Source organism: Acomys minous (genome assembly GCF_964271855.1).
Source record: "Acomys minous genome assembly, chromosome: 3".
Classification (NCBI taxonomy): Eukaryota; Metazoa; Chordata; class Mammalia; order Rodentia; family Muridae; genus Acomys; species Acomys minous.
This window is the reverse complement of record NC_140485.1, coordinates 82,167,176-82,193,447: the sequence shown is the minus strand read 5'-3', so window position 1 is coordinate 82,193,447 and position 26,272 is coordinate 82,167,176. Positions and strand designations below refer to the sequence as shown.

General features: G+C 52.5%; 1 protein-coding gene across 2 annotated transcripts in view; it reads right to left on the bottom strand.

Annotated features, from left to right (window-relative positions):
• Positions 1–25,986, bottom strand: part of RSPO4 (R-spondin 4) — a 33,176-nt gene extending 7,190 nt beyond the window's left edge. The window contains exons 1-2 of one of the 2 annotated variants that reach the window (XM_084775363.1): positions 25,749–25,986; positions 112–300 (exon numbers count right to left, since the gene is read on the bottom strand). In XM_084775363.1, coding sequence (XP_084631489.1) covers positions 112–300; positions 25,749–25,830 — 271 coding nt within the window. In that variant the 5' untranslated portion in view covers positions 25,831–25,986. The remainder of the gene's footprint in view (positions 1–111; positions 301–25,748) is intronic. The other variant, XM_084775362.1, reaches the window with a different exon arrangement.
• Between the last annotated feature and the right edge of the window lie 286 nt (positions 25,987–26,272).

Sequence of the window (26,272 nt, the reverse complement as noted above, 5' to 3'; positions counted from 1 at the left end):
GGGGTTGGGCATGGCTCTGCTTCCTCCCAGGGTATGTTGTGCGAGGGGGGTGGGGGCAGGGTATAAGGATGCTCTACCAGAGTTGCCTGCAACATGGGCAAAGACACGTACTCTTGCACCTGTTGGCCTCCTGGCCACGGACTCCAAAGAAGCCGAGGGGACAGTCGTGCACACACTTGCCATACTGACGGATACCTTCCCGGCGGATGAACAGGAAGAGCCTCTGCTGGCACGTGGAACAGCCATTTTCCTCCGAACATAGGACACAGCCTGTGCAGTTGCCCCCCAGACCAGTGCCTGCTGCAGCCAGACCAGGTGGGGGAGAGATAGTCAAATCACACACGTGAGCTACTTAGATGGACCCGTCGGGCTGTTAGCCGGATACAACAGAAGGCCACATTTCCAAGCATATCCCTGGCTACTTAGATATCAGGTGACCAAAATCTGGCCAATGGGACCTAAAAGTAGGCATTTATAGACTGCTGATATGAGAGAAACCAACGTCTAATTTTCTCAGCCACCGTTCCCTAGGCTTTTTTTTTAAATTATAAGCACATTTATTCTTTAGTAAAGCAGTATTTGTGTGCATGCAGCGTGTGTGTGTGTGTGCGTTGCACAAATGACAGTCCCCACTGTCACCATCACAAAGGCTCCCGCCACCACCAGGTTCAGGAAGTCAAGGGGAGGAAGAAGAAAGGAGGCTGCCAAGCTGGGGAGAAAGTGAGCAAGGCTCTGGAATGGAGTCGGATGCTCTCTGCCAAGGCTCGCAGGGAGACCTTTGCCAAATCAGATGGGGTGCTAGTCTTCACGGCCCAGCCTTGTCACCAGTCCTTTCTTGTATCTTTCAGAGCAGAGAAGGGGCCTGGAAGAGAGGGACGGATGGGGGCAGCAGGAAGCACCCACACCAGACTTTACAGCAAGCGTGAGAAGCTTGCGGCCAGGGAACCCATGGAAGAGCCTTGCAGAGGCATGTGCCCGTTAAGAGAGGGAACAGTGTGGACCACTAGGGACAGGACGCGGCGCAGGAGGAGTCAGAATCGCTAAGCAGAATTCGTTTTTGCAGGGGGTCACTAAGAAAGGACAAGGAAGCTGCCCAGAGGACATAAAACTGCTCTGTTTTTATGCTTCACCAAGCTGAGACACTGAATGACCCGGCTACCCACCCTGGCTCACCCGAGCCCATGGCTCCCCATTAGAGGACATTCTTAGCTCTCCAGCTCCCGGTCCCTCGGTTCCCACTAGTGTATCTTTTCCACTGAGGCTCATCTGGTGTGGGAAGCGCCAGGTCCTCTCTAGAATAGAAACCAGGGGCCCCCTTTCCTTCTGTCAGAGCACAGTGCTCTCAAAGCCCAGATGAGATCCCATGCCTGGTGTCTGTGGTTTCTGCTTAGACTTGGTCGGTCTGTCCCCCTCTCCTGTCTCCCACCCTAGAAACCCGAGAGCCTTCCACCTCATCACCTCTCTTCTGTTGCCTACACCCAAGGAGCAGACTGATGTGGGTGGCCCTCGCAGCAGGGTCACACTGGAGCAGAGGGTGCCCCTGTGACACACCCCTGGTACCAGGCAGAGAGAAAGAGTGGCGGAGCTGAGCAGTTCGTGGCCGTGAGAGCCCGTGGCAAGAGGCTGTTCACGTCGCCGTGGGCCAGGAGCGCAGAGCGAGACAGGAAGTTGGACTAAGCAAAGCCTTCAAAGGCTACCTTTAGTGACAGACTTCCACCAGGCAGGCCCCACCTGCTAACAGGTCCGAAGCCTCACAAAATAGTTTCTCCTGCTTTGGGACAGCGTTCAAAACACCAAGCTGTGAGACTCATTTCAGATTTACATCAGAACAGGAGGTCTAGGTCAGGGCTCGGGGATCTGCTTTCCTACCAGGTGACCTGTCTGTCAGTGCCTGTCAGCTGACCTCACTTGGGGCTCGACGAGGCCAAGAGAGTCTTGCGTGTCTGTGCCAAGAGACCCTGACAGAGATGTTTACTGCAGCAGGGCTTAATAGCACACAGTCACAAAAGAGAACCCACTGTGGGGAGAAAAGGTAAATACGCGGTGGTGGAGTCACATGCCACAGCTGTACCACACACACAGTGCGGCCATGACAAACGGCTGAGGCAGAGCCAGCTGTCATTGTGGATGTAGCTCAAGGCCAACGCGGAGAAGAAAGAGCAAGCTGTGGGATGAGTCACGCACAAGGCACCATCTGTATCAAGTTCAACAGCAGAGCCACGATTTGTAGCATTGCCTATGCATGAGGTGGCTGAGGAACGAGAGACGGATCGGGGCGAACGCACGCTTAATTCAGGATGGGGTACATCTGGGGCAGAGGTGGGAGAGGGGTTGGGAAGGAGGACAGACCCCACTCATATTTAATTTATCATATTTAGCTTCCTAAAACTTGAGGCGAATGGGGCTGGGGAGATGGCTCAGAGGTTAAGGGCACAGGCTGCTCTTCCAAAGGTCCCGAGTTCAATTCCCAGCAACCACACGGTGGCTCACAGCCATCTATAATGTGATCTGGTGCCCTCTTCTGGCCGCAGGTGTTACATGCAGGCAGAGCATTATATAAATCAATCAATCAATCAATCAATCAATCTTTAAAAAAAATTTGAGGCGAATGTGAACAGAGGGAGATTCGGTCAAAATGGCGGATGAGGGTGGGCAGGTGGGAAGATGGCTCAGTCAGCAAAGCGCCTGCCGTGACAGCACGAATTTTGACTCTAGACCCGTACAAAAAGCCGGACAGTGTAGAGTGTGGCTGTAATCTCAGTGCCAGGGAGGTAGAGACAGGGGGATTCCCTGGAGTTTGCTAGCCAGCCAGTCTAGCCAAATTAAGAGAACTCTGGGTTCAACAAGGGACTCTGATAGACAGGCAGGCAGGCAAGGTAGAGAGCGACTGAGAAAGGCATTCAGTGTTGACTTCTGGCTCCCACATGCTCATCCACACAGGCGCACATAACACAAACATACACATACACACCAGAATGTTTATTATATTAGTTTTTAATTTTTAGTACAAACTTGAAACAGTCTGCAATAAAAATCCATTAAAAAAAAAAAAAAGAATTTAGCTTCTCTGGTGCACCAGAATAGGAGGAGGGCTATATTTTTAAAATTACTATATTATTTTGTGTGTATGCATATGTTTTGCCTGCATGTATGCTCATGCACCACATGCATGCCTGGTGCCCACTGAGGACAGAAGAGGACACTGAGGTTCCTGACACGAGTTCACAGACAGCTGTGAGCCTGCCACACGGCCGGTGATCTTAACCACGGGGCCGTCTCTCTAGTCTCATAGGCATATATACTTTATTCCCCATTTCTTCTAGATCCCCTCCCCAAGCCCCATTCTGTCATCAAGTTTAGGTAATAGGTAGGGAAGGTGGAGGGTTTGGGAGAAGTGGAGACCCACCCTCAAGCTCTGTGCTAGTCACCCCCCCCCCCTTGTCCTCAGGAAAGAATTCCTGAATTTTAGCAGGATTTGTCTAAAAAAGGTCATTGCTCGGTCCCCTTGCACTGTTAAGTGGTCACATGTCTGACCAGTGAGATGGGCATGGGCGAAGGGCCCATTCTGCTCTTTTCTCCTCTGTCTTCCGCTGTTAGGGTTGCAGTGTCTACGGCAGGTGCCTCGGCTGCTCCCTGCAGCTGAAGGGTCTTGAGAAAGGCACCAGCACACTGGCTACACGAACCCGGGGCTATAACGGGAGGAGGAGAACACCTCACACACCTTGTTTAAGTTGCCGGCCTCCCCAGTGCACCAAAGCTTATGGTGCCACGCAGGTCAGGATAACGGTGCTGGTGGCACTGACGATGCTCCCGCTGTGTATGCACTAAGGCAGCCTATGGAGCCAGATGGCACCCCAGTGATGAAGGAAGCCTCAAATGACTCAAAGTGATCCCGAGGAAACGTGGGCAAACTGCAAGTTACATTCTGTCACTGGAGGGCGAGGCGAGTTTTCCTGTAAGGTGAATTTGTGGATTGAGATGCCCTGATGTGTGTGTGTGTGTGTGTGTGTGTGTGTGTGTGTGTGTGTGTGTGTGTGTTGCCATCTTGAAGCTGAAGAAACCCAGGCTTGGGAGGAAAAATGAGATGCCCAGGGCAATACTGAATCTGGAGGCAGAGACCTCACGCTGTTTTCCTGGAGCGCTAGTGCAGGGCTTGTCCGTGACAGGCAGGGGGAGATGGCGCGCAGGCTGAACAGCTTGGCTCTGCTTCCACGGGACTCAACATTGCAGGAGTGGCGGACACCACAAAAGTGTAGGTGTGTGTGTGTGTGTGTGTGTGTGTGTGTGTGTGTGTGTGTGTGGTATGTGGGGTTTGTGATGTATGTGTGATGTAGTATGTGGTGTGTGTGGTGTGGTGTGTGTGGTGTGTGTGGTATGTGGGATATGTGTGGGGTGTGGTATGTGTATTGTGTGGTGTAGTGTTGTGATATTCCATACATGTTTTCTTTTTTTGTTCTTTGGACCTGCAAAGCTGTGCATGGTGGAGGCTGGCGAATGCTGCATAAACCAAGACCCTTCTAAGAAGGAAGAACACACAGCGGCCGAGCCAGGCTCTACATCTGAGTTTCAAAGGCAGCCTCCACCCCTACCTGATCTGCCCAGAGGCCCTGTACACTCGCCTCATCTCTCAAGCCACTTCTCAGTCAGCTTTTCTGTCACTTGTAACCTAATGATTTCTGACTAATACAGAAGCAGAGGGAGAAAAAGAAATAAACAAATGAGATGGAGAGAGAGAGTGAAGCGGCAGCCAGGAACCTCACTAGTTCCAAAAGGCAGCAGAGCTTCCGAGGGCTTTCCAGCCCTCCCACGGCTTGGCTTCCGCATGGCTCCCCAGAACGGCACTTTCCACTCAGCTTATGTTCGGCTGTCAGCCTGCAATCAGAAAAGACCTAGCTCGCTAGATAGGAAACAGACCTTGGTGGGCAGCTACGCTTCTGTAGGACAGAGGGGCCTGCAGCTCCGCCCACTCCACTGCCCTCCGTGGCACTCCAAGAAAGCCCTAGGTCTCTCTCCATGTCAGGTAGATCCCGGCCCGAACCCCTACCCTACCCCAGATCAGACACAAGCTTATAAATGAGCACATTTGGGCTCTAATTGCAACCTCGTGAGCTCTCTTGGAGCATCATGGTCGATGCCCCATGTGTTTCTCCTGAACAACTGTCTCTCACAATTGAGACCAGCTTCCCCCAGCAGAAATACCAGTTGGGCCCACAGGTATGGCCCCACCTTGTGCCAGCGGCTGAAGAGGGCCAAATGACATCTGAGTCGCCTGTCCTTCTTCCAGTGCCTGGGCAACGCACCAGAACTGAAAAGTCCGCTCTACAGAGCGTGATAACCACGTTAGGCTTGACAGTTTACAAGGTGAGTCTGGCTTATAATTCTGAATACATACAGAAACTCAGAGCTGAGCCAGCCAGCCACTCATTCAATAAACACTTGCTGGACCTTTTGAGATTGTTGTTGTTGTTGGGTGGGGGGGTGGGGGGAGAATGGTAGACATCCAATCGCTACATGCTTGGGGAGGCACTGTGTGGACCTGGGCAAGGCCTGTTAGCACCCTGAGCCCCAGCTTTTCTATGTATAAAACGGCATGATGGCGCTTAACTTGCAGGACTGCCACAAGGAGGGGAAACAGCGGAGGCTCAGAGCCCAGGACAGAGCCAGCATCCGAGAAACTGCAGCCACGGTTACCAGGTTGGAAGAGGATGGTGTCACTTCTGTCTCTATCTAAAGATATGTGCAGGTGGTCAGATGGAAATCCTGGTTCTTCTGCTTGGTGAATGACCTTAGAGAAGTCCCTTCATCACTGATGCCTTGGTTTCCCCACTTGAAGACTTGAGGGAGCAACTCTCAGACACGAAACCTTAAAGGGGGCATATCAGCACACCGGCAGATCGCCCCACACACAGCTCATCCGCACATTGACGTGCCTATCCTGCCCCTATGCTGCCACAACCCACAGTGAACTGTGAGGCACCATGAAGAGAGCAGGGACACGGTAAAGACTAGAAGGTAGATGGCAAAGCCTGGGGACATGCTTTCTGCCACTGCCGCCGAGGGAAGACCTTATATAGGGTGGCTTTGGTCTTGGGTGAAGGGCAGCTTTGTTCTTTCCATTAGGGACAAGAAATGACAAAGATCTCAGGGTCAGAGTCATTGGTGTCCTGAGATTGGGCCTCAACACCTCATCTAACAGGAACTAATGGCTCCCCAAATTGGGGTGGGGGGGAGTACTGTTTTTTTCCATTTGAAAACTGAGTGGATTTGAGGTCACTGCCATATCAACATACAGCACAGCTACCTTTGCCCCTGGGGCTCATGGGACTCGTATGGACACCTGGGACCCCCAGCAACAACATTCTGTCCCAGAAGGGATCATCTCAGCAGCACACAGTGTGCCTGGCATTAAAATGCCCTCGGTACCCCAGCCAAGTCTACAGCCCCACACTTTTTTTTTATTTTTAAAGAGTAATTCAGACAGATGGCCAGCATTTATAAAATCAAGAGATTTCACATAAAAAGCTGGAATTTGGACTTCTGGAAAAAACCAAGTATCTGCCAGTCTTGGTTGCATTCTCACGGTGGCAGTAGCTGGGGTTGCTGCCCACAGTGGTGCTGCCTGATGCCATGTGCAGACCCTCAAATTCCTATGCCCATCCTGGCACCAAGAATGAGAGGGAAGCCCCAGGTCTCAGTGTGCTTGAGGGTACAGTCACACTCACTGACCCCTCAGAGACAATGGGGAGCAGGGGGTCTTTCGTTAAGTTTGATTTTAAGACAAGGGATTTTTCTGCGTTGCTCAGGCTGACCTTGAACTCTTGGGAACCCTCTTCCAGTCTTCCAAGTATGTGGAACGACAGGTGTGGGCCACCACACCGGGCCAAGCACGAGCCATCCCACTTGTGTGTACATAGATTCCCCTGAGGGCTGGTGGAATGCTTCCAGCGGGATCTAGAACCCAAATAGCTTATAGGTCCTTCCTTGTAGCCTTGAAGCCACACTTTAAAATCTACTAGTGGAGAGCAGGTTCAAGGCTGGACTCTGAAAGTTTAAAGCTCTGGCCCTCCCCTTCTTACCTGTGTGCCAGCATCCCAACTGTAAAGCAGGAATCTTGTGAGTTTAGCTTACAGATATGCATGGAGTTGCTGGGCAGGACTGACAGATAAGAGTCTCAGTGAGCTGACCCCAAGGCATGAATGTGGGAGAGCGTAGCTCTGCATCTTGTCTGCTGAGTGGTGGCTCTGTGGCTTGGACAAGGGAGAGATGCCCTCTGCCCTCTCTCATCCTTCACCATTTCTGGCAGGCAGGAGAGCTGGCCTAGGGGGGTCACGAAAGTGGGAGAGCTGGCCATGCCCCTCACTGGCTGCAGCTACAACACTCAGGAGAGCGAGCCCTGCAACTGACCTGGGCAGCAGGGCAGTGTTGGCGCTGCTGGTGGTGGGGTGTCTGTTGCTGGTGAGCCAGCTCTGAGAGCGTGCAAGCAGGAGAGCTGACCAGCTCTGATAACTCTCAGGCCCAGATCCAGGGCTTTGAATTGGCCCACCCCAACATCTCCCCCATTGATGAACTGCTGGAGTGCATGAAGGGGCTAGTCCTACAGATCCAAAACTACAGGATCTCCATGACACAGGGCAACAAGAGGAGTCCCAGTGAGTTCCAGCATTGATAGAGTAGAAGAATCCAGAGGTCACTGTAATGAACATTTGCAAGCAAAGAAATGTGGAATAAAGAGCACATTATGGGATACACTGTGACACACTTCAGCTTCCACAATGAGAGTTTCTTTCTCTGTTGGGGCGTTGGTTTGTAGGAGTGGCAGGCAGGTCTGAGGCAAGGAGAAGATGATTCAGAACAGGGTGCGTGATGTGAGATTCACAAAGAACCAATTGAAAAGTATAAAAAAAAAAAGAAAAAAAGAAAAAAAGAAAGAAAAAAGAAAAGAGAGGGTCTCAGTGACATCGCTTTTCAACTGTGACCTTTACCACCTGCCCTGCCTTCACCAATCTGTGGCTCTAATTCTGACAATCATCACAGAGCTGTTTATTTCAATGCCAACATTTTTGGGGGCAGAGTTTCTTCATAACTGGGGTGTGCCCAGGGAAGTATGCCTTGCATGAGAACATGGTTTGTCATGGTGGACTACAGATTTAATACAGCCGTCCTCGGGACTCCCATGGTGAGAAGGTGGGGGGGAGGGAGGCAGGCAGAGAAAGATCATGGTCCCTGCTCCAAGATAGGCATGTCTAAGGAGGGCTAGGGCAGGGGCCTGGTGTCTGTTCTGCCCTTGGGAAGGATCCAGAAGCCCAAAAGCGGAGCTGCAAAGAGAGGGCTAGCCCACACATCTCAGATATCATCCTGGCAATGAAGGATGCATGTCACTGATGACCAAGGAAAATGAACACCATCTGGGCGCCCGCCTGCCCGCTTTGACTGCCACATATGGGAGGCAGTTGCCACCGCTGGAGGCTGGCTCTGAGGGCCAGCACATTCCTGCCTGGGGGGCAGATTGCACCATCCCGACTCTGGAGATAGCTCCCGGCTTGGAGGCTCCTGGAGAGTTCAGGCTTAGAACCTTCTAGACCACCGCCAGGACAGGACACCTAGAGGTTACCCATCCAACAGAATCCAAAAGCTTAACCTTGGTGTCATGTCATCCCCTGCTCCTTCAAGCCTCCACTTAGTTAGGGCCACAGACCCCCCTCACCAAGATCTTGAGACGCTTTCTTAGTGGCATGGTATAGCCACTGTCTTCTCCAGTGTGCGCCTGACCTTAACAGAGGTAGAAAGCCTGCCAAAATGAGAGCAGGGGCAGTGCTGGGTGCCTCAGGCCTGACCCAACCCCTGCCTTTCTAATGGTCCTTTTGTCCTTCCTTGCAGCCATGGGGCAGGTCATTAAGGGCTTTTGAAATCTGAGGACAGTGGCTTGGGATCACTCTACCTACATGAGGGACCTCAGTTGTGGACAGTACCTCCCACGCCTCATATGCCAGGAGAGAAAAGGATTGGCTGGGTCCCTGTGTGCCCCTAGTTCTTGGTTGGTGTTTACTGACATCTGTGACCACCTGGAATAGTCTGAAATGTTCCTGGGTGCAGCAGGAAGAAGCCTTTTGGGCCTTTGCTCAATGGTGCCCCCTGCTGGGCCCTTTGGTGGGGTGCAGGTCAAGCCAGAACAGGCTGCTTGTACCCAGCCTCTCTCCTAACCACCAAATCAAATTTCTTAACCCATCTCTGCAGCATCCACTTTGGACCACCAGCTGAATTCTATCCTGTTAGCTACTCAACAGAAGTTAAGATTGGTGTCCCTAGTGGGAGGCTTGCAGCACAGAATAGCCCTGGTGATTTTCAGAATCGTCAAGGTAGAGTCAGGACTCCTCGGGGGGGGGGGGGGGCGCGGGGCCTTGCTGGTGTGAACTAGGTAATACGGGAGCCACCAGCTGGCTTCTCCCACAGTGTCTCCCCACAGCTCAGCCTTCTGATAGCTGCCAGTATAGAATCATTACAGAGCTGTCCCGAGGGGAAACTGCTGGAGAATCAACTGGCCCGTGTGTCAAATATGTAGAACTGGAAAAATGGACCATGAAGACGGCTTGGTCAGTAAAGTGCCTGGGACACAAGCATGGAGACTCCGGTCAATCCTAGAACCTACACAAAAAGCAGGACATGGTGCAAGCTTGTAATACTAGTGCTGACAGGTAGAAACAGGAGGATCACTGGAGCGTGCTGGTCAACTGGCCTAGCCTAACTAGAGATTTCTAGATTCTATGAGAGACCCCGTCTCAAAAACCAAGATGCATGATTCTTTTTTTTTTTTTTAATTTTGAAACAGGGTTTCTCTGTGCATCCCTGTCTGTCCTAGAACTCTCTCTGTAGACCAGGCTGGCCTCGAACTCACAGAGCTCCACCTACCTCTGCCTCCCGAGTATTGGGATTAAAGGCGTGCGCCACCACCACCTGGCAAGATGGATGGTTCTTGAGGAATGACATGAGATTGACCTACGCCCTCCACATACACAGGCACACATGTTCACCTGCACATCCACTCAGGGTGCAGCAACTTGGGTATGGAGCTCAGCAATGCAGGGACCAGAGCCCTGCAGCTGCCCACTCTGGGGGCTTCATTCCCTTGGCCTTTCAGGACTGTGAAATGCAGAGGCCAGGATGGATATGGGGAGGATCTCACGCCAAGCAATTCTGTTCCCTTAGTCTGTCTCTGGAGCAGCCCAGAGGTTGGGCACCCTTGAAATCTGACTGGGTTGATCTCAGGAGCAGAGGAGGGCAGGGTTAGGGTAGCCAGGAGCACATGCTACGGAGGCAGATGGCCTGCGTTCTAGCCCAGATGAGTCTCCCTAATTCTCAGTTTCCCTTCCTGTGAAATAGGAACCACTGTCCTCGGATGTAAGGTCCAGTGCGAAGGCCGACGTAGTATTCTCAGAACTCCCGGCAGATGGCTGGCAGTGAGACAGCTATATACACGTAACCCTCAGAAGTGGGTTTTGCTAACTCACAGACAAGGGAGCGAAGGCACATAGGAAAGTAAGTTGCAGGGGACTACACAGATTCTGATTGTGAGCAAGTGTACAGCCAGGCAGTCTTAGCAATTGGAGGTCACTGTTATTTTAAGTGCTGAGAATGCGGACCCCCACATAGCTTCAACCTTACCACACCTCCCCCCATGAAGTAGAAGAAGGCAGCTCTGGAGCATCCACTTCCGGTACTGAGGAAACCTGGTCCCAGTGCCAGTGAATGGCAGGGAAAGGGGTGGGGCCAGGCCCCAGGCAGATCCAAGGGTGGATCCTGTCCACGGGGACTCAGGAGATCGCAAAGGATGTCAGAGTTGGGAGTTCACTTTGGATCTCCACTACACCGGCTCCAGGGAGCATATTTAGAACCTAATTTTTATCTGACCTCTACTGATGGGTTCCCTCCTCCTCTCAAATCCTAGATTTAGAAAACTGATGGGCGGATCTGGGCCCGGGGGTCCTGCTCAAACTATGGCACCAGCCAAGAACAATACGTCCAGTAAACTTCGAACCCCTACATAGATCTAGCCAATGGACAGGACATTCTCCACAGTTGAGTGGAGAGTGGGGTCTGACTTTCACACGAATTCTAGTGCCCTATATATGACCACGTCCCCTGGAGGCCTGGTGGCACTCAGCGGAACGATAGCAGGCTACCAAGAAGAGACTTGATATCCTATGAGCATATACAGGGGGATGAGGTCCCCCTCAGTCACAGTCATAGGGGAGGGGAGTAAGGGGAAAATGGGAGAGAGGAATGGGAGAATACAAGTGATGGGATAACAATTGAGATGTAATATGAATTAATTAATAAAATATATTTAAAAATACACTTTAATAATAATAATAATAATAATAATAAAAATAATAATAATAATCCGCCATGGTGTGGCCTCTTGTCTAGAGCTGCCATGTGGGAGTAAGGGGGAAATGGGAGGGAGGGAGGAATGAGAGGATACAAGGGATGGGGTAACAATTGAGATGTAATATGAATAAGTTAATAAAATATATTAAAAATACACTTTAAAAAAAAAAGAAGAAGAAGCCATGGTGTGGCCTCTTGTGTGGAGCTGTGTGTCCTCAGGCAAGTCCCTGCCTGACGGGGGAACTGTGATACTAAGGATCAAGGTTCACTCATCCATCCATCTCTCCATCCTCCCACCTGCCCATCCATCTATCTAACTCATGGCTACTGTCCATCCAGCTGTTTGTCCATCCAGTATTTCCTGAACACCTACTTCACGGCAGGCTCTTTCTAGAGTATAGGAAAGCAAGGGTAAAAACCAGAAACAAAGCCTCTCCGTCATACTGGATTTACTAAACAAAAGTAGAGGCAAACCACATCTGTAGGGGTGTTTGAGAGAGCTACGTGAGACAGTACAGGACTAGAAATGTAAGCATCTGCCAGATTCCACCTTGTTATCAGTGGTCCTCCCGTACCCCGCACCGTGCCTGCTGCATGTGTATGCTCTGTACATTCTTGCTGATAACTTTGTTCCTCTAAAACATGGGGCGGGGGGGGGGGGGGGAAACAGCACTCCCTGTGTTCTCCCCTCATTCTCAACCAGGGGTCTAGAATTGGGGTCCACCCACTCCTGGACTCTCTGAGAGGGATCAGCTGTCTTTGCCACCGTCCATCCCCTCCCTTGCATCTCTCCAGCCTTTTGGTGCTTGCCTGCAGAGCACTGGACAGTGGCCCGGTGGTGACCAGGCCAGCAGACACGTTCCCTGCTCCCACATGCACACCCCACATGGACTTCTGGGTTGGAGAGGCCTGAAGGATGGGGAGACTGGAATTCCACACCCCAATGAAACTCACATTTGTTGTCTACCTCGATCCACTGAGGATGAGCGAACTGGAGAGGAGGAGGGGGTGGGGCAGGTGGAACAGCCATAGTGTTCAATTTATCATCCTAGGGCAGGGACGCCAAGGGAGGTGACTGAGATTGATTTAAGAGGAAGGTTCCTATCTTGGAGGGACGCAAGGCTTCAGGGTCCCACAGTGGGGTGCCTGCCACCCACGCAGCACAGGTGTGCAGGCGCAGCTCCTCCTCGCTACGCTGGGATAGGCCCTGAGTTAGGTGACAGCAGCAGCCAATTCAGTCACTACTCTTCCTGCCCACAACACACAGGCAATGCCACAGTTGGGACATAATCGCCAAAGACCTGGTCCCCTAATGAGAGGTGAGGGAGCCTTTTGGCGGTAAGGCCTAATGAAGGCCCTCAAGTTGCCGGGGCACACGCTTGGCCTCTTCATCTTTCTCTTCAGCTTCTCCCCTCTAAGGCGAACAGTCTCCTCACCTCTCTACCATAGCTGCCACATATCCCACTAGGGGCCTAAAGCAACAGAGCTGCCCAGTGAGGACTGGAACCCACAGAACTGTGAACTTAGCAACACTCTCCAGCTGTAAGCCAATTATCTCAGGTATTTCCCTGTGGTTACAGACCTGCTCCTCCCGCGCCCCCCCCCACCCCCAAGGAGGAGCAGCTGGGACAGCAGAGCCGGACACAGCTATGTCCCCATAGGGAAGAGGCCTGGCCGTGACAAGGAGGATGAACAGGTGTGGAGGAGTCCTGGAGGTTGACATCTGACCTCTGAATCAGACCCACACTTTAACATTTCAGCACTGAGCCCCTGGGAGTGTTGGCACCTGTAAGCCCAGCACTCAGGGAGGCAGAGGCAGGCGGATCGCTGTGAGTTCAAGGCCAGCCCGGTCTACAAATTGAGTCCTGGACAGCCAGGGCTACACAGAGAAAACATGTCTCGAAAAACAGAAACTACAAAAAAATAAAACAAAACAAGAAACTGCCAGAAAGTTTTGACAACAGCTCACTTACTAAGGTTGGGTTTTAGAGTTAAATTGAATTAGAGAGAGAAGCAGTGTAATTGCCTATTGCATGTTCAGCCTGATCATTAAGCCAGTTACAAAGTAGGCCACGGATAGCCATCTGTTACATACAAGCAACTTAAAACTTGTTGTTGCTTTTCAAGACAGGGTTTCTCTGTGTAGCCTTGGCTGTCCTGGAACTTGCAGGCTGGCCTCAAACTCAGAAATCCCCCTGCCTCTGCCTCCCAAGTGCTAGGACTAAAGGCGTGTGCCACTACTGCCCAGCCACAAATAACTTTTATACATCAATAAAGAAAAAGAAAACAACCCGAGGGGGAGCAAAGAGATGCATCTCAAAGGAGAAAGACCAACAGGTTAGTTCGCATAGGAAAAGTGGCTCTTTGTCATTGATTAAAACGAGAAGAAAGGCGGCAAAGATGGCTCAGTTGGTGAAGTCACACACACACACACACACACACACACACACACACACACACACACACACACACACACGAGAACCTGCATTTGACTTCCAGAATGTATGGTTCTTTTTTTTAAAGTCACATGTGTGGTGCCGTTTTTTTTTTTTCTTTTACTCTTAGTGCTGTGGAGGAGATGGGGCCAAGCAGCTCCCTGGGGGCTCACTTGCCTTCTTGGTGAGATCCAGGTGGGTGACCACGTGAGGAAAAATACTGAAGGCATATGGGTGTTAAAGACCAGGGCCCCTAATGAGGGGCGGGAGAGCCTTTTGGGGGGCAGGGTCCCAGGTTGCCGGGGTACATGCTTGGCTCCCCATCTTTCTCTTCAGCGTCTTCATTGTGAACAATTTCTCCCACCATGGGCCTCCATACACAAGTTTTTTTTTTAAAGCCAGACAAAACATTACTGTGACCTACTGGATAGGCCAGCTGAAAGTGACAGCAGCATCTGCCACTCTGTGCAAGGAGGTGGGTCCTCCTGCCTTTGACATGGTAGGCCATGACATTTTACTGAGGGCACCCCATCAGTAAAGGGTCCTCAGTGAAGGACAGGAACTTTTTTAGAGGCGCACAGTGAGTCCCTGGAGTCCAGGGCTGAGACCCTTGGATCTGAATGTGAGCCTCTGGCTCTTCGTCTCTCCAGCTACCTTTTCCTCCGCGTCTGGACGAAAGCACAGCCCCTGAGTGTGCTACAGCCATTGCCGCAGCCTGTGGGGGCTGGCGAAGGATGGGGCTCTGACGCTCCAGGTAACCTATCTCTAACTGTCACTCAGTCCTGGAGATGAGGCTCCTAGTCAGGCTGGCTCAGTGGTGAGACATGGAAGGCAGAAGTACGAATAAAGAGTTGTGGTTCAACAAACCTGCGCTCAGATCCCAGCTCCCCAGTACACAGCTGCCCGACCTCAGTGAGTGCATATCCAGCCACATACAGATGTCTACGGGGCACTGACTGTAGTTGACTGCGCTGAAAATACTAAGAAAAAATACGCACGAACAGAACACACAGGAACCTTTTTCTTATTGTTACCCCACACACAGTGCAACAGGACTATTTACAAACAGTTACACTGTATGTGGCCTTGTTTGTGACCCCAAGGTTAAGTAGTGTCTTAGTTACTTTTCAATTGCTATGACAAAACGCCACGCCCAAGGCAACTTAAAAAAGAAAAACAAGCATTTGATTTGTGGTCCATGGTTCCAGAGGGTTGAATCCATGGCCATGAAGGCAGGCAAGCATAGCGCAGGAGCAGCAGCCGAGAACTTACATCTTCATCCATAGCATGAGGCAGAGAGAGAACTAACTGGGAATAGCGCGGGCTTTCGGAAACCCCCAAGCCTGGTCCCACGGCACACCTCCTCCAACAAGACCACACCTCCTAATCCTTCCCAAACAGTGCCACCAACTAGAGAGCAAGCATTCAGACATATGAGCCCATGGGGCCACTATCATTCAAACCACCATGCGTGCCCATACACTGTTATACAAGAGGCTTAACATCTGCATATTGGGGGGCTCGAGGTGGTGGAATATCAAGGGATGGTTGTTTTGTGTCAACTACTGTTTCAAAGCACAGGGAGACCTCAGCAGACAAGACAGCCATTACTTAGTAGATGTTTCCATCCTGAAGGCTGTGGGATTCCAAAGACTCTCTGGAATAGACATTCTTGGCAGAGGGACCAACAAGGAGGAAGGTCCTCAGGCAGGAACAAACAGAGGGCAGTGACCAAGTGGGGAAGAGTGGGTGCTGAGGTCAGAGGGTGGAGGTCCAGACCACCAGGGTGGGCTTGCTGTGATTGACTTCCAAGTTGTACATTAAAATTATTAAGGAGTGCTGGAGAGATGGCTCAGAGGTTAAGAGCACTGTCTGCTCTTCCAAAGGTCCTGAGTTCAATTCCCAGGAACCAACATGGTGCCTCACAACCATCTATAATGTGATATGATGTCCTCTTCTGGCCTGAAGGTGTACATGTAAGCAGTGCACTGTATACATAATAATAATAAATAAATACATCTAAAAATATTTTTAAAAAATTATTAAGGAAAAAAATAACTATTGACAGAACAGGCAGGGATCTTTTCTTGTTGTTCCCTAAACAATCCAACAGAATTCTATTTACAAACAGTTAAATTGTATGTGGTCTTGTATGTGAGCTCAAGGTTATGATTGGATGGTGCTGTTTTTCTGGATTCAGGCTGGGACGTGACTGGGGGAGGGGGAGCATGCTCAATCGGGTCTGCCTTTCCAGGACCCCATGTATTGAGGGGCTTTTTTCTTACTGTTCCCTAAACAACACAGCAGAGCTATTTACAAAGACTTACACTGTAAATAGCCTTGCATATGACTTCAAGGTTATTGAGCCTGGGCCGGGAAGTCACTGGGCAAGCACGCTCAAGCCAGTCGGCCGTCCCAAGTACCTCTACAGAGAAGAGACAGGAGAGGCAGTCAGGGGAGAGAGGTTGACAGTCCTGGCAGAGACAAGGCTAGGAGCTGGGAGGAATGGGAGCTTCAAGGAAGTGGAAGCCAAGTTTGCTTGTGTGTCAAAAGAATTAAAGGGCAGATGGCTCTGTCCACAGCTGTCACACCCAGCAGATGACAGGGCCTTTACCTCCTGCCCTCAGCTTCAAGGGGACTTCTGTCATTGAAACTCATTGTGCTAGCGAGATTTATGTCCACTTGACACAAGTCTTCTGAGTGGAGGGAGCCTCAATTAAGAAAATGCTTATGTGAGAGGCCGTGGGCCGGGCCTGTGGGCATTTTTTAAATTAGTTGATTGCTGGGGCAGCTCACTGTGGATGGTGCCGTCCCTGGTCCCCTGCGCTGGCTGAGCAAACTATGGAGAGCAAGCCAGTAAGTATGCAGCACCCATGCGTGCCCTCTGCATCAGCTCTCGCCTCCCAGGTTCCCGACCCTGGAGTTTGAGTCCCTGTCCTGACTTCCCTCGATGAGCCAAATAAATCCCTTCCTCCTCAACTCGCCTTTTGGGCATGGTGTTTCATCGCAGCAACAGAAACCTTAACCAAGACTCTCATGGCTGTTCCTCTTGAAGCATCCTCTACCCACAGCCCTGCCCTGTCCACTCCTCCCAGTCATGGCTTGTGTTCTTCAGCAGTTAGCAGCTTTTAGAGGACCACAAGGCAGGCATGGACAGGGAGAGGCAGGAATTTCTACTCCGAGCCGCATCCCACCTGGCTCTTTACTGTGTGTGCTTTGACCAGCCCCTTACCACTCGGAGTCCCACTCATCTGTGCAAACGGGGTAGGTATGCCCCATATCATGTAGGTGCATCACTAAACTCACTGTCACACTCTCCAGGTCACTATACAGGGGTGTGCGTGGCTCAGAGAGGATGGCTCACTAGGCCACATCACGCAGCACGAAGCACCAACTTTATCCTTAGGACCCGGGTGCCTTAAAGTTACCACCCTTTGACATGTCACATCTGCTTAAGACCTTCAGCTGGGGATGGAGCGATGGCTCAGGGGTTAAAAGCACTGGCTGCTCTTCCAAAGGTCCTGAGTTCAATTCCTGGCAAACACATGGTGGCTCACAACCATCCATAATGAGATCTGGTGCCCTCTTCTGGCATGCAGGTGTACATGCAGGCAGAATACTGTATACATAGTAAATAAATAAATAAATAAATCTTTTAATATCTAAGTGTTTGAAAGGAAAAATAAAAAAGATCTTCAGCTGGTGTTAAGGCTGTGTGCGACATTAGTTTTGAGCATTCCATACAATAGAGATACCAGCCTCCTGGGATACATGGCTGTCATCAACACTAGCTGAGTGCTTTGTGTCTTCCAGTGATCTCCAGGACACTGTACTGTTAGGTGCTATCATTGGCCCTGCTGTCCTGACAGACCGCAGTGACAGTCTGGTGTGAAGTATCTGTACCCACGCACGGCTGTAGCAGAGCTGAGATCTGAGCCCAGGCCTGTCTCAGCCCTAGTCACAGGTCCTTGCCTGGGGACTGACACTCGCCATTCTGTTGAGCACTCCTGTGTGTTAGTGTGCTTTCCTCATTTCCAGGCTATTTTGAGGAATCAGCCCACAGAGGCACAGGAGGAGGCGTGGCTTACGCAGGGCATGGAGAATAGCAGCACCCACGGCCCCATTACCACGGGCTCCAGGGCACACGCAAACTCACTAGACAGCTGCAGCACTCACCAACGCCAGAGCCCTTTCCAATGTGTCTCTGCTCCTGCCATCAGCTGTAGGGAAGGTGGGGGCTCTGAGACAGGGGGTGGTCGCCCCTGTGGTCTGGGATCCCAGACTTAGCTTAATTTCCTCTTGCATTGCTGGGATACAGCCTCTTCTGAAACAGGCATCAGAGCCTCCCCACGAGCCTTGGATTGTGATCTGGGCCCTATGAGAAATCAATCCAGGGTGAGGACATAGCCCAGCCCGGGCAGTGGCACTCAAGAGAGCAGGTCTCCCCAGCTAAAGGCCAGACATGCACTGTGAGAGTTGGGCCAGGGCATCTGACCTGGATTAAGAAACAAGGCTTGGGTCCTCAGAGAGCTACCTGGGGACAGCCCATCATCTGCCCTTGGCTAGCTGATGCCTGGCCCCCTGTCCCTTGAGCACAGAGGTTCTGCAGGACCAAATCATCTCCGGAGCCATACTGTGGATGGGCCAGGAGAGGACAGGCATGCTGGCACTGGGCCTGAGCTCAGCCCTAAATGCTCTGGATTGAGACCCTGGTTTGGCAAACCTTACTTTGTCAGGGTATTGTTTTGGAATGCAAGAGTGCTGGGGTTTTGGCTGTTCTCAACCTACAAAAATGGCAAGTGCATATCCCAAAGTTACTGCTTTCAATCTGTTTGCTGCGCTGTGGGACGTGGGTAACTCAGGTTCCGTGAGTGGTGGTGGCTGTGAGGCTCCTGTGCTTTGGAGCTCAGGTGCCAGGGTCAGGAAGGATCTCAACCTTCGCTATGCAGCCGTGGACAACTTACTTGGCCTCTCTGGGCCACATATCTTCTCATTTATGTAACATCCACCTCGCGGGCTTACTCATCCAAAAGATGCGAGCACCCTGGGTGTCAGGGTCCCTTAGCTGCTGTTTGGTCCTCTCCACGTGGGTCACTGAACAGCCTCCCAGCCCTGTCTAATCCTTGAAGAGGCCTTGAGAAGGAACGGCTCTTACCCACGTCTGCAGAGGCAGAGTGCAGCGGAGAGGTTCACTGGTTGAAGGATTAGAAGTTGCCATTCCGCAGTTCTCCCAAGGAAACCCAGGGACATATGATCTTGGTTATGGGCAGATTGTGTGGGGAGAGCTGGGTGAGGTACACGTTCCAAGAGTTGCCACGCCAGACCATCTCTCATCTCGACAACATCCACAGCCACGGCTCTGGATGAAGGACTAGTCTTGAAACTATGAAAACTTTAACACAAGCCTTAACCAAGACCCCAGACCCTATGTAGTAGCTGCACATCCCCCAGGCCACTGGAGAGCTGTGAAGGCACCTGACCCTGGGTACCGGCTGCCTCTCTAGGTCTGTGAAGGGTCTCTTGATGTCTTCCGACACTGATGCTGTCTGGGTAAAGGCAAGGCAGGCTAGCGTCCCTCATCTACACAATGGAAACAGAAGATCTAAGGCGCCTTCTCAGACTTCCCAAGCTCTGGAGCAGCTAGCTGTCCTTGGCCATGAGTCCTTCTGTATCTCCATGACCACCAATAGCTGATGACATGGGGCTGGCCTTTCCCCGCTGCCACCCCCATTTTTACAAGTGTTGATCTTGAGGTCTCCTCTGGCCTTTATGCACCCCCAGCCTCCAACATTCTACAGTCCCACTCAGGAACTCCGGAGAGAAAGTAAGTGCGGACGGCACTATAAATAAACTGTACAGTTCTGTGCAGGAAAAGCTGACTAATGACAGCATTCAGGGCTCCACAGTATGTGAGTTTGGAGCCAGAAAGACCCAAGTGTGTGTGTGTGTGTGTGTGTGTGTGTGTGTGTGTGTGTGTGTGTGTCTCTGTCTGTCTGTCTGTCTGTCTGTCTGTCTCACGCACACATTTGCTATATGACTCAGTCCCCTGTGAATCCATTTTCTTCCTGTGTTAGGGAGGAGGAACTGTATGCACCAACTGGGCTGGGCTGCAGGCCAATGTGAAGACACCTTGGTGGTGTCTGTCCCAGTCACTACTCCGAGGTGTTTAATGTGGGAAGACCCTCAAGGCCCAGACTCTAGATGATTCCAACTTTCCAGAGGACCATGTCCAAGTGTGCAGGGAAGGGTACGGCACCACGGTGACTAGAAGCAGACCTCAGGAGCTGCTTATGTGTGTCCTGGGGAGAGTGGAGCTGGAAATCAGACTCCCCAGGCTTACCGCCCCGCTCCTGGGTAGTGCCATGTGGCTTACTGGGCCTTGGTGTCCTCTTGGGAAAAATAGTGACCTGCTTCCTTTCATAAGGTCCTATATTTTACATCTGTCCTGCATTAGGCAGGCTTGACAGGGCTGAGTCTTTCAGACAGGCATGGCTGCGGCAATGGTATCCGCATTCTAGTAACAGGAAGAGCACGTTTTCAGATGCTAGTGAGACAGCCCAGTAGATAAAGCACCTGCTGTGCAAGTCTGGCGACATGGGCTCGGGTCTCCAGAACCCATGGAAAACCCAAGCAGGTGAGGTGGCCAACCTGTAATCCCAGCACTCAAGAGGTAGAGGCAGGGGCTCCTCCAGGCAAGCTGACCTAGCTGGAGTACCCAGAATCAGCAAGCCCCAGGTTCAGTGAGAGACATCAGTTTCAAGCCTTCACACTCATGCACACACATACGAGTATGCATACATACAGGTATGCACATCACACAGGCATGTACATCACACATCCATGCACACGTGTACAAATAAAGAAATGCATTTTGTATTAGCACACACTGTACACACACCCGTACTCATGAGCGCACATGCTACATAGTCACATGCATGTGCCATTACACATACATGCATGCTCACATGCAGCTGTACACACAGGCAAGCAGCAGCAGTACACTTCTTAACAGTTGAAAAGTACCCTGCTAGTTTCTGCAGAGTATGGTATGCCACGGTCCTGGCATGTTTCCCATGTGGTCCAAAAAACTTAGAATATTTACTCTGGTTCTTTACAGAAACACCCCAAACTCTACTCCACTTTCTTCCAGCCTGTTCTGTCCCCTCTCTTCTGTTTTGTTCCACGCCGTATCATTTTTTTTTTTTAAATCTGACTGTAACTTACTTAGTTGACTGCTGGCTGCCAACAGCTTCAGATCTCAATGTGAACTCCCTTCATAAGGAACAGCAAACCTCTTCATGTGACACCCCAGCTTAGCAATGTCTCCTTTCGGAGCCCGAGGAGTCCCCAAGCAATGTCCCTTCTTGGAGCCCTCAGCCAAGAGTGGAACTGCATCTAGTTGGACAGTCCTGTTACGACACTGTCCCCAGTGGTACTGTAACATTAGGGATAGTGCAGTGCCCACCCATGCTGTCCTCGGACCCATCAGAGCCTGGCCAGGGGAGCTCAGCAAATGCATCATCCCAAACCCCTCCATGACCCAACACTGGTCCTGTCCACAGTGGGACTTCCATCTTCTCCCCGCCAGCTGGTCCCTAGAGTGGCCCTGCTCCCTTCCTCCTGCAGCTCACCACACTGATGCCCCTGCTTGAGGACTGGCTGAGGCTCCTCTTAGACATGACAGTCACTTCCAACAGTCCCTTGCTAGCTCTAGGCACAGGCCAGGGCGCCTCCAAAGCTATGGTTCCGTGACCCAACTGAGCTGCTGCAAGTTCTCCACAGGCTGCTGCCCTTCGGCTCCCTTGCCTAGGAAATGGCCACAAGGCATGGCAGAAAGAGGAGCCCGTGCCCTCCACAATGCCCTGGCACACGGCCAGCCCTCTCTCGGTGGTCTCTGCATCTCTGGTACCTGGGAATGGGGAGGGTGTCTGGATGGCTCCCCAGTGCCATGGCAGGGTAAGTGGGAAGCACCTCCCTTCGTACCCAGGCTGGCTTCTGAACGGCTGAGGAGGGACAGGCCAGGTGTGAAGCTCAGGACCAGCCGCCCGCTTGCCCTGTGTACTGGCCCCTGCTTTCTAGGTTCATTTGGCTGCTGTTTTTAACCAAGAAACCCAGGTCTCAGGGCTGGACTCGCCCACACCACGCCTCAGCACCTGTCAGGCATCACCTCGCTCCGCCCCTCGCTCTGCTTCCATTTCAGAGCCACCGGAATGCTGATGGGAGCCTGCTCTGCACCCAGCCACTGCTCCCACATGCAGCCAAGAGGCCCAGGTAGCCCGTGTGCATCCCTGCCGTCTGCCACCTGTCTGTCCCAGGGTTGGCCTCTCCTCTGCATCTGCATCCAGGGCCAGTGCTGCCATCCAGTCTTTGCGCACGGCACTCTTGCACCCACCTGGCAGACCCCTGGAAGTGGATGACACTCCTTGCCATTCCATGGTAAATCAGATGGGTTCAGGGTTAAAGGGCACGAGGTCGAGGGGAAGCCAACGCTCAGGTGTCCCCTACTGAGCCGTCGTCTCTGCCCTTTGTGCGCTTTCCCTCTGGGACGGCGATACATTTTTTTTCCTGCTGCCCAAGGAGGCAGGTTCAGTGGCTCCCACGTCACAGATGAGGGAACCACATCTCAGAGAAGGCTGGTGGCCTGCCCAAGTTCTCATGCCCAGGGTAGGAGAGGACAGGGGATTTGGACCCCAGCCAAACCTACAGGAAGCTCTAGATCTGTGAACTGGGGACACGATTTAGAGGCCCCACTGCCCCACTGCCAGGCACACCAGCTCATTTCAAGAGAAATGTCCCCATCTGGTTCTAATTCACTTATACTTAATTAATCAAAGTGTTTTGTAAGAGACACTCGAGGTCCAAGAACCCCTTTCAAGCCTTTCCTTTCATTCTATTTTGTAGAAACAGAAAAATTAGGTTTCATCAAAACCCAGCGATGACGCTGGAGCCAGAGAAGCCCAGGTCCTTGAGAAGTGGACCCCAAGGGAGGCAGCACAGACCGGCATGGCTGGGCCAGGCAGATCCTTGCCCATGGTTGGATATTGGGCCAAAGGCTGAGGTCAAGGGCAGGGTGTGGAGGAGGAAGTTCAGGAAAGCAGGGAAAGATGAGCCTTCCTGCTGGCTTGGCTATCTCAGCTTAGCATCTCCCTGGGCATCAACACAGCTTGGCGGGGAGGGAGGCTGCCCTGCAACACTTCATGAATAGCCGTGTGAGTGAGCGAGCGAGTGAGCGAGCGAGTGAATGAGGCACTGCCCATATCCAAGCCTCCCTCTAAAGGACACCTTCTCTCACCAAAGTCAGATCAGAAGGCCGATGTCGGTAAGAAGCTGGAGACCACAAACACAACCTCCCAACTCATGTCTGAGAATCGATCTTCATGCACACGTCTAGGTTTGAGAAAGGTCACGCCCACCCCACCCCACCCCTCGGCCCTGGCCCCTTCATGGGCCCTGAAGCCCTGATAAACCCGACAGCCAAGAAGTCAGGCAAACCCAACATTTTCCAAAACCACTTGGCCATGATAACTGTGACTGCCTTGCAGAACAGGCTCTATAGGGAGGTGTAACCTTCACATCAGGGCCAATGGGGAAACTGAGGCTGTGGGTAGACGCGGAAGAGAAACCCTCTTATCCAAGATCACATGGGCCTGAATGGGTCAGGAGAGAGCCCGAAGCCCAGGGTTGTCTCCTTTGCATCACACGAACAGTTACAGCCTCGGTGAAGATGCCGGGCAGGTGTGCACACCTGAGGCTCAAAAGCAGCCTCTTCATCCAGTTGGATGAAGAGGGGCAGCACTCTGCTCCCAGATTCCTTAGGAGGTACTGGTAAGCTGGGCTAAGGGGAAGGACAAGCAATTTTCATGTCCCCCCCCCCCCTTTGTCCTGGTCCTTTCATCAGTGAGAAGCATTTTAGACATCTAACTCGGCTCTCCTCCAGGTAGGTAAACTGAGGTTCCGAGAAAGACAGACCCAGCTCCTAGGACCTCACAACACCCATCGTGTAAATCTGAGCCTGCTTTATTGCTCATCTGCTGTGCAGCCTTAGACACGTCAATCCCCTTCTCTGAACTTGTTTCGTCACTGGAAAGTAAGCGCCTCTCCCTGCATTTCCTGAGCTCCTGCTAAGGGGTGAATGACACAACAGACGAAGTAACTAGGATGCTTAATAGTGACCTGCACTACGAGGCCGGTTACCACACGGCAGCTAAAACTCTACCTCATTGTAACTATGGTCCTCCTGATGAGATGGAGACTGAAGTCAGTGAAAGGAAAGGATTAAAAAAAATCATTTCAGAATGGAGAAGTATCTTGGAGGGCTAACGCAGGTAAAACCGAAGTCTCGGGTGCCTTCCCTGAGGTTACCCAGCCAGAACCCTCAAAGGTGGGATGTGCACCCTGATAGGCTGGCTGCCATGCCTGGGCTCTGGACAGGAAGAAGTGGCCTTCACCTTCAGGCCCACCCCCCGCCCCCAAGTCCCTGCAGCCCACTGGAGGTCTACTTGCATCTCTATTCTCTCTGCTCTTTGTCCAACTCCCTTAGGAGTTGGCCCCCTGGGTCATGGCCTGCCACCCCATCCCATACCCGCTCTCCCACAGCCCCTCTGTGAGCCCTGCTCCCTTGCAGGAGCTACAGTGTGTGTGAAAAGCTTTCCACGCAGATGAATCTGAAGCCCTTATGGGCAAGGCTTCTCTCACTCTCTGGTATTCGGTATTCTCCAACCCAGGCTCTCAGCCAGAGATATCAAAGCTGACCTTCCACCTGCCTGTTGGACGGTTCAGCAAAGCAGCAAGCATGCACGCTGAGGTTCCTGCCGTACAGAGTGAGCCAGCCTCTTTGCCATTAGGGCATCATAGGGATCTGAGGAGACAGTGTGAGGCTGACACTGTTGTGTGTGTGTGTGTGTGTGTGTGTGTGTGTGTGTGTGTGTGTGTTTCGAGACAGGGTTTCTCTGTGTAGCCTTGGCTGTCCTGGACTCGCTTTGTAGACCAGGCTGGCCTCGAACTCACAGAGATCCACCTGCTTCTTGACACCCCATCCCCCAGTGCTGAGATTACAGGCATGCCACCACAGTGACCAGCATGAGGCTGACTTGTGGCACGGGACGGGGGGGGGGGGGGTTGGGGCCAGCTTTTAGCTGTTGATTCACAGACAGGCATCCAGAGTACCAGGGCCTGCCCTGTCCAGGCACAGCACTTGCTAGTCCTCTTGTCCTCCCTGCCAACACAGGGTCTGATAACTTTGGTTCTGCAGGGGCACCCCCAAACTCACCTTCGAAAGACAGCAAAGAACTGTGGCATAGGACCCCAAGGTCAGTGTTTACAGGGCCCAGGGACAGCTCAGAGTCTCAGGTTCAGGTTTCCTAGTGGCTCCAAGAAGTCACAAAGGGAAAATTCTTAAGGCTTCTAGAGGGGACAAATTTCTTCCAGGTCATCCCCAGAAGACTTCAACTTAAGCACAGGTCTCAGTTAGGCTCACCCAGATCACTTGGTATGGGGCGGGGAGGGGAGGGGGGTAGTTGCGGCAGGTGACTGCATGCGTCAGGATTAGTGATAAATCTCCACATAGGCCCTGGAACTACTGCTCTTGATGGACCACCCCCCACCCCGCACCCTCGCCCCTTGTCCGGTCGTGGATGCTTGGGCTGGTTTCTAAGACACTACTAGCCCTGGCTTCTAGTGCCCTGGAACCATTCTTGGGGTTTCATTGTCTGTGGAGTTACCTTGGGACACTGCTGGGAGGCTGGGGATAGTGAGCCGGACCAAACTAGCTCCTTCTCAGTGAAGTGTTGCTCGACAGCTCCCCCGTGCTACCTGAGTCAACAGTCCAGGCGCCAGGCACCAGGTAGATGTCCGCCAGGCTACCACGAGTCCGCCCGCCCGGCCGGCCGTGCAGCGCCTACCCCACCACCAGCCCGACCACATCTGTACCTTGCTTCTTCCTCCGGTACAGGGCGAGCATGTCCACCGCGTGGGCGACGAGCAGCAGCAGCAGGCAGAGTGGCGCCCGCATCTGGGCAGCCTGGTGCTCCAGGAGCCCCGACGGCCCGGCAGCCGCTGTACGGGGATGGATTGTGGCACGCGTTGAGCATCCGCGGGTCGCTGTTAGCTGCGGCCACCCGGGACCCGCCGTGCGCCCAGGGCGCGGTGGGTCGAGTGAGGGCGTCAGCGTGGCCGCGCCGCCGGGGCGGGGAGGAGCCGGCGGCTGGGCGGCGCCTAACCCTCGGGGGGCCCGTGCGGGTGCTGGCGGTCCTGCTCGCCCCGCGCAGTCCCACGCCCCTCGCACGAGCTTAGGCCGGCTGCAGGTATGCTCGCGCACACGCAGTACTGCACAAACACCGGGACAGACTCCCCCTCTGCCATTTTTGGTCTTCCTCCTCCTCCTGCCCCCAAGACTCTCCTGGATTGTTTTTCTCCTTGTCCCCTGACTGCCCCTTGGCCTCTCTCTGGAGCAC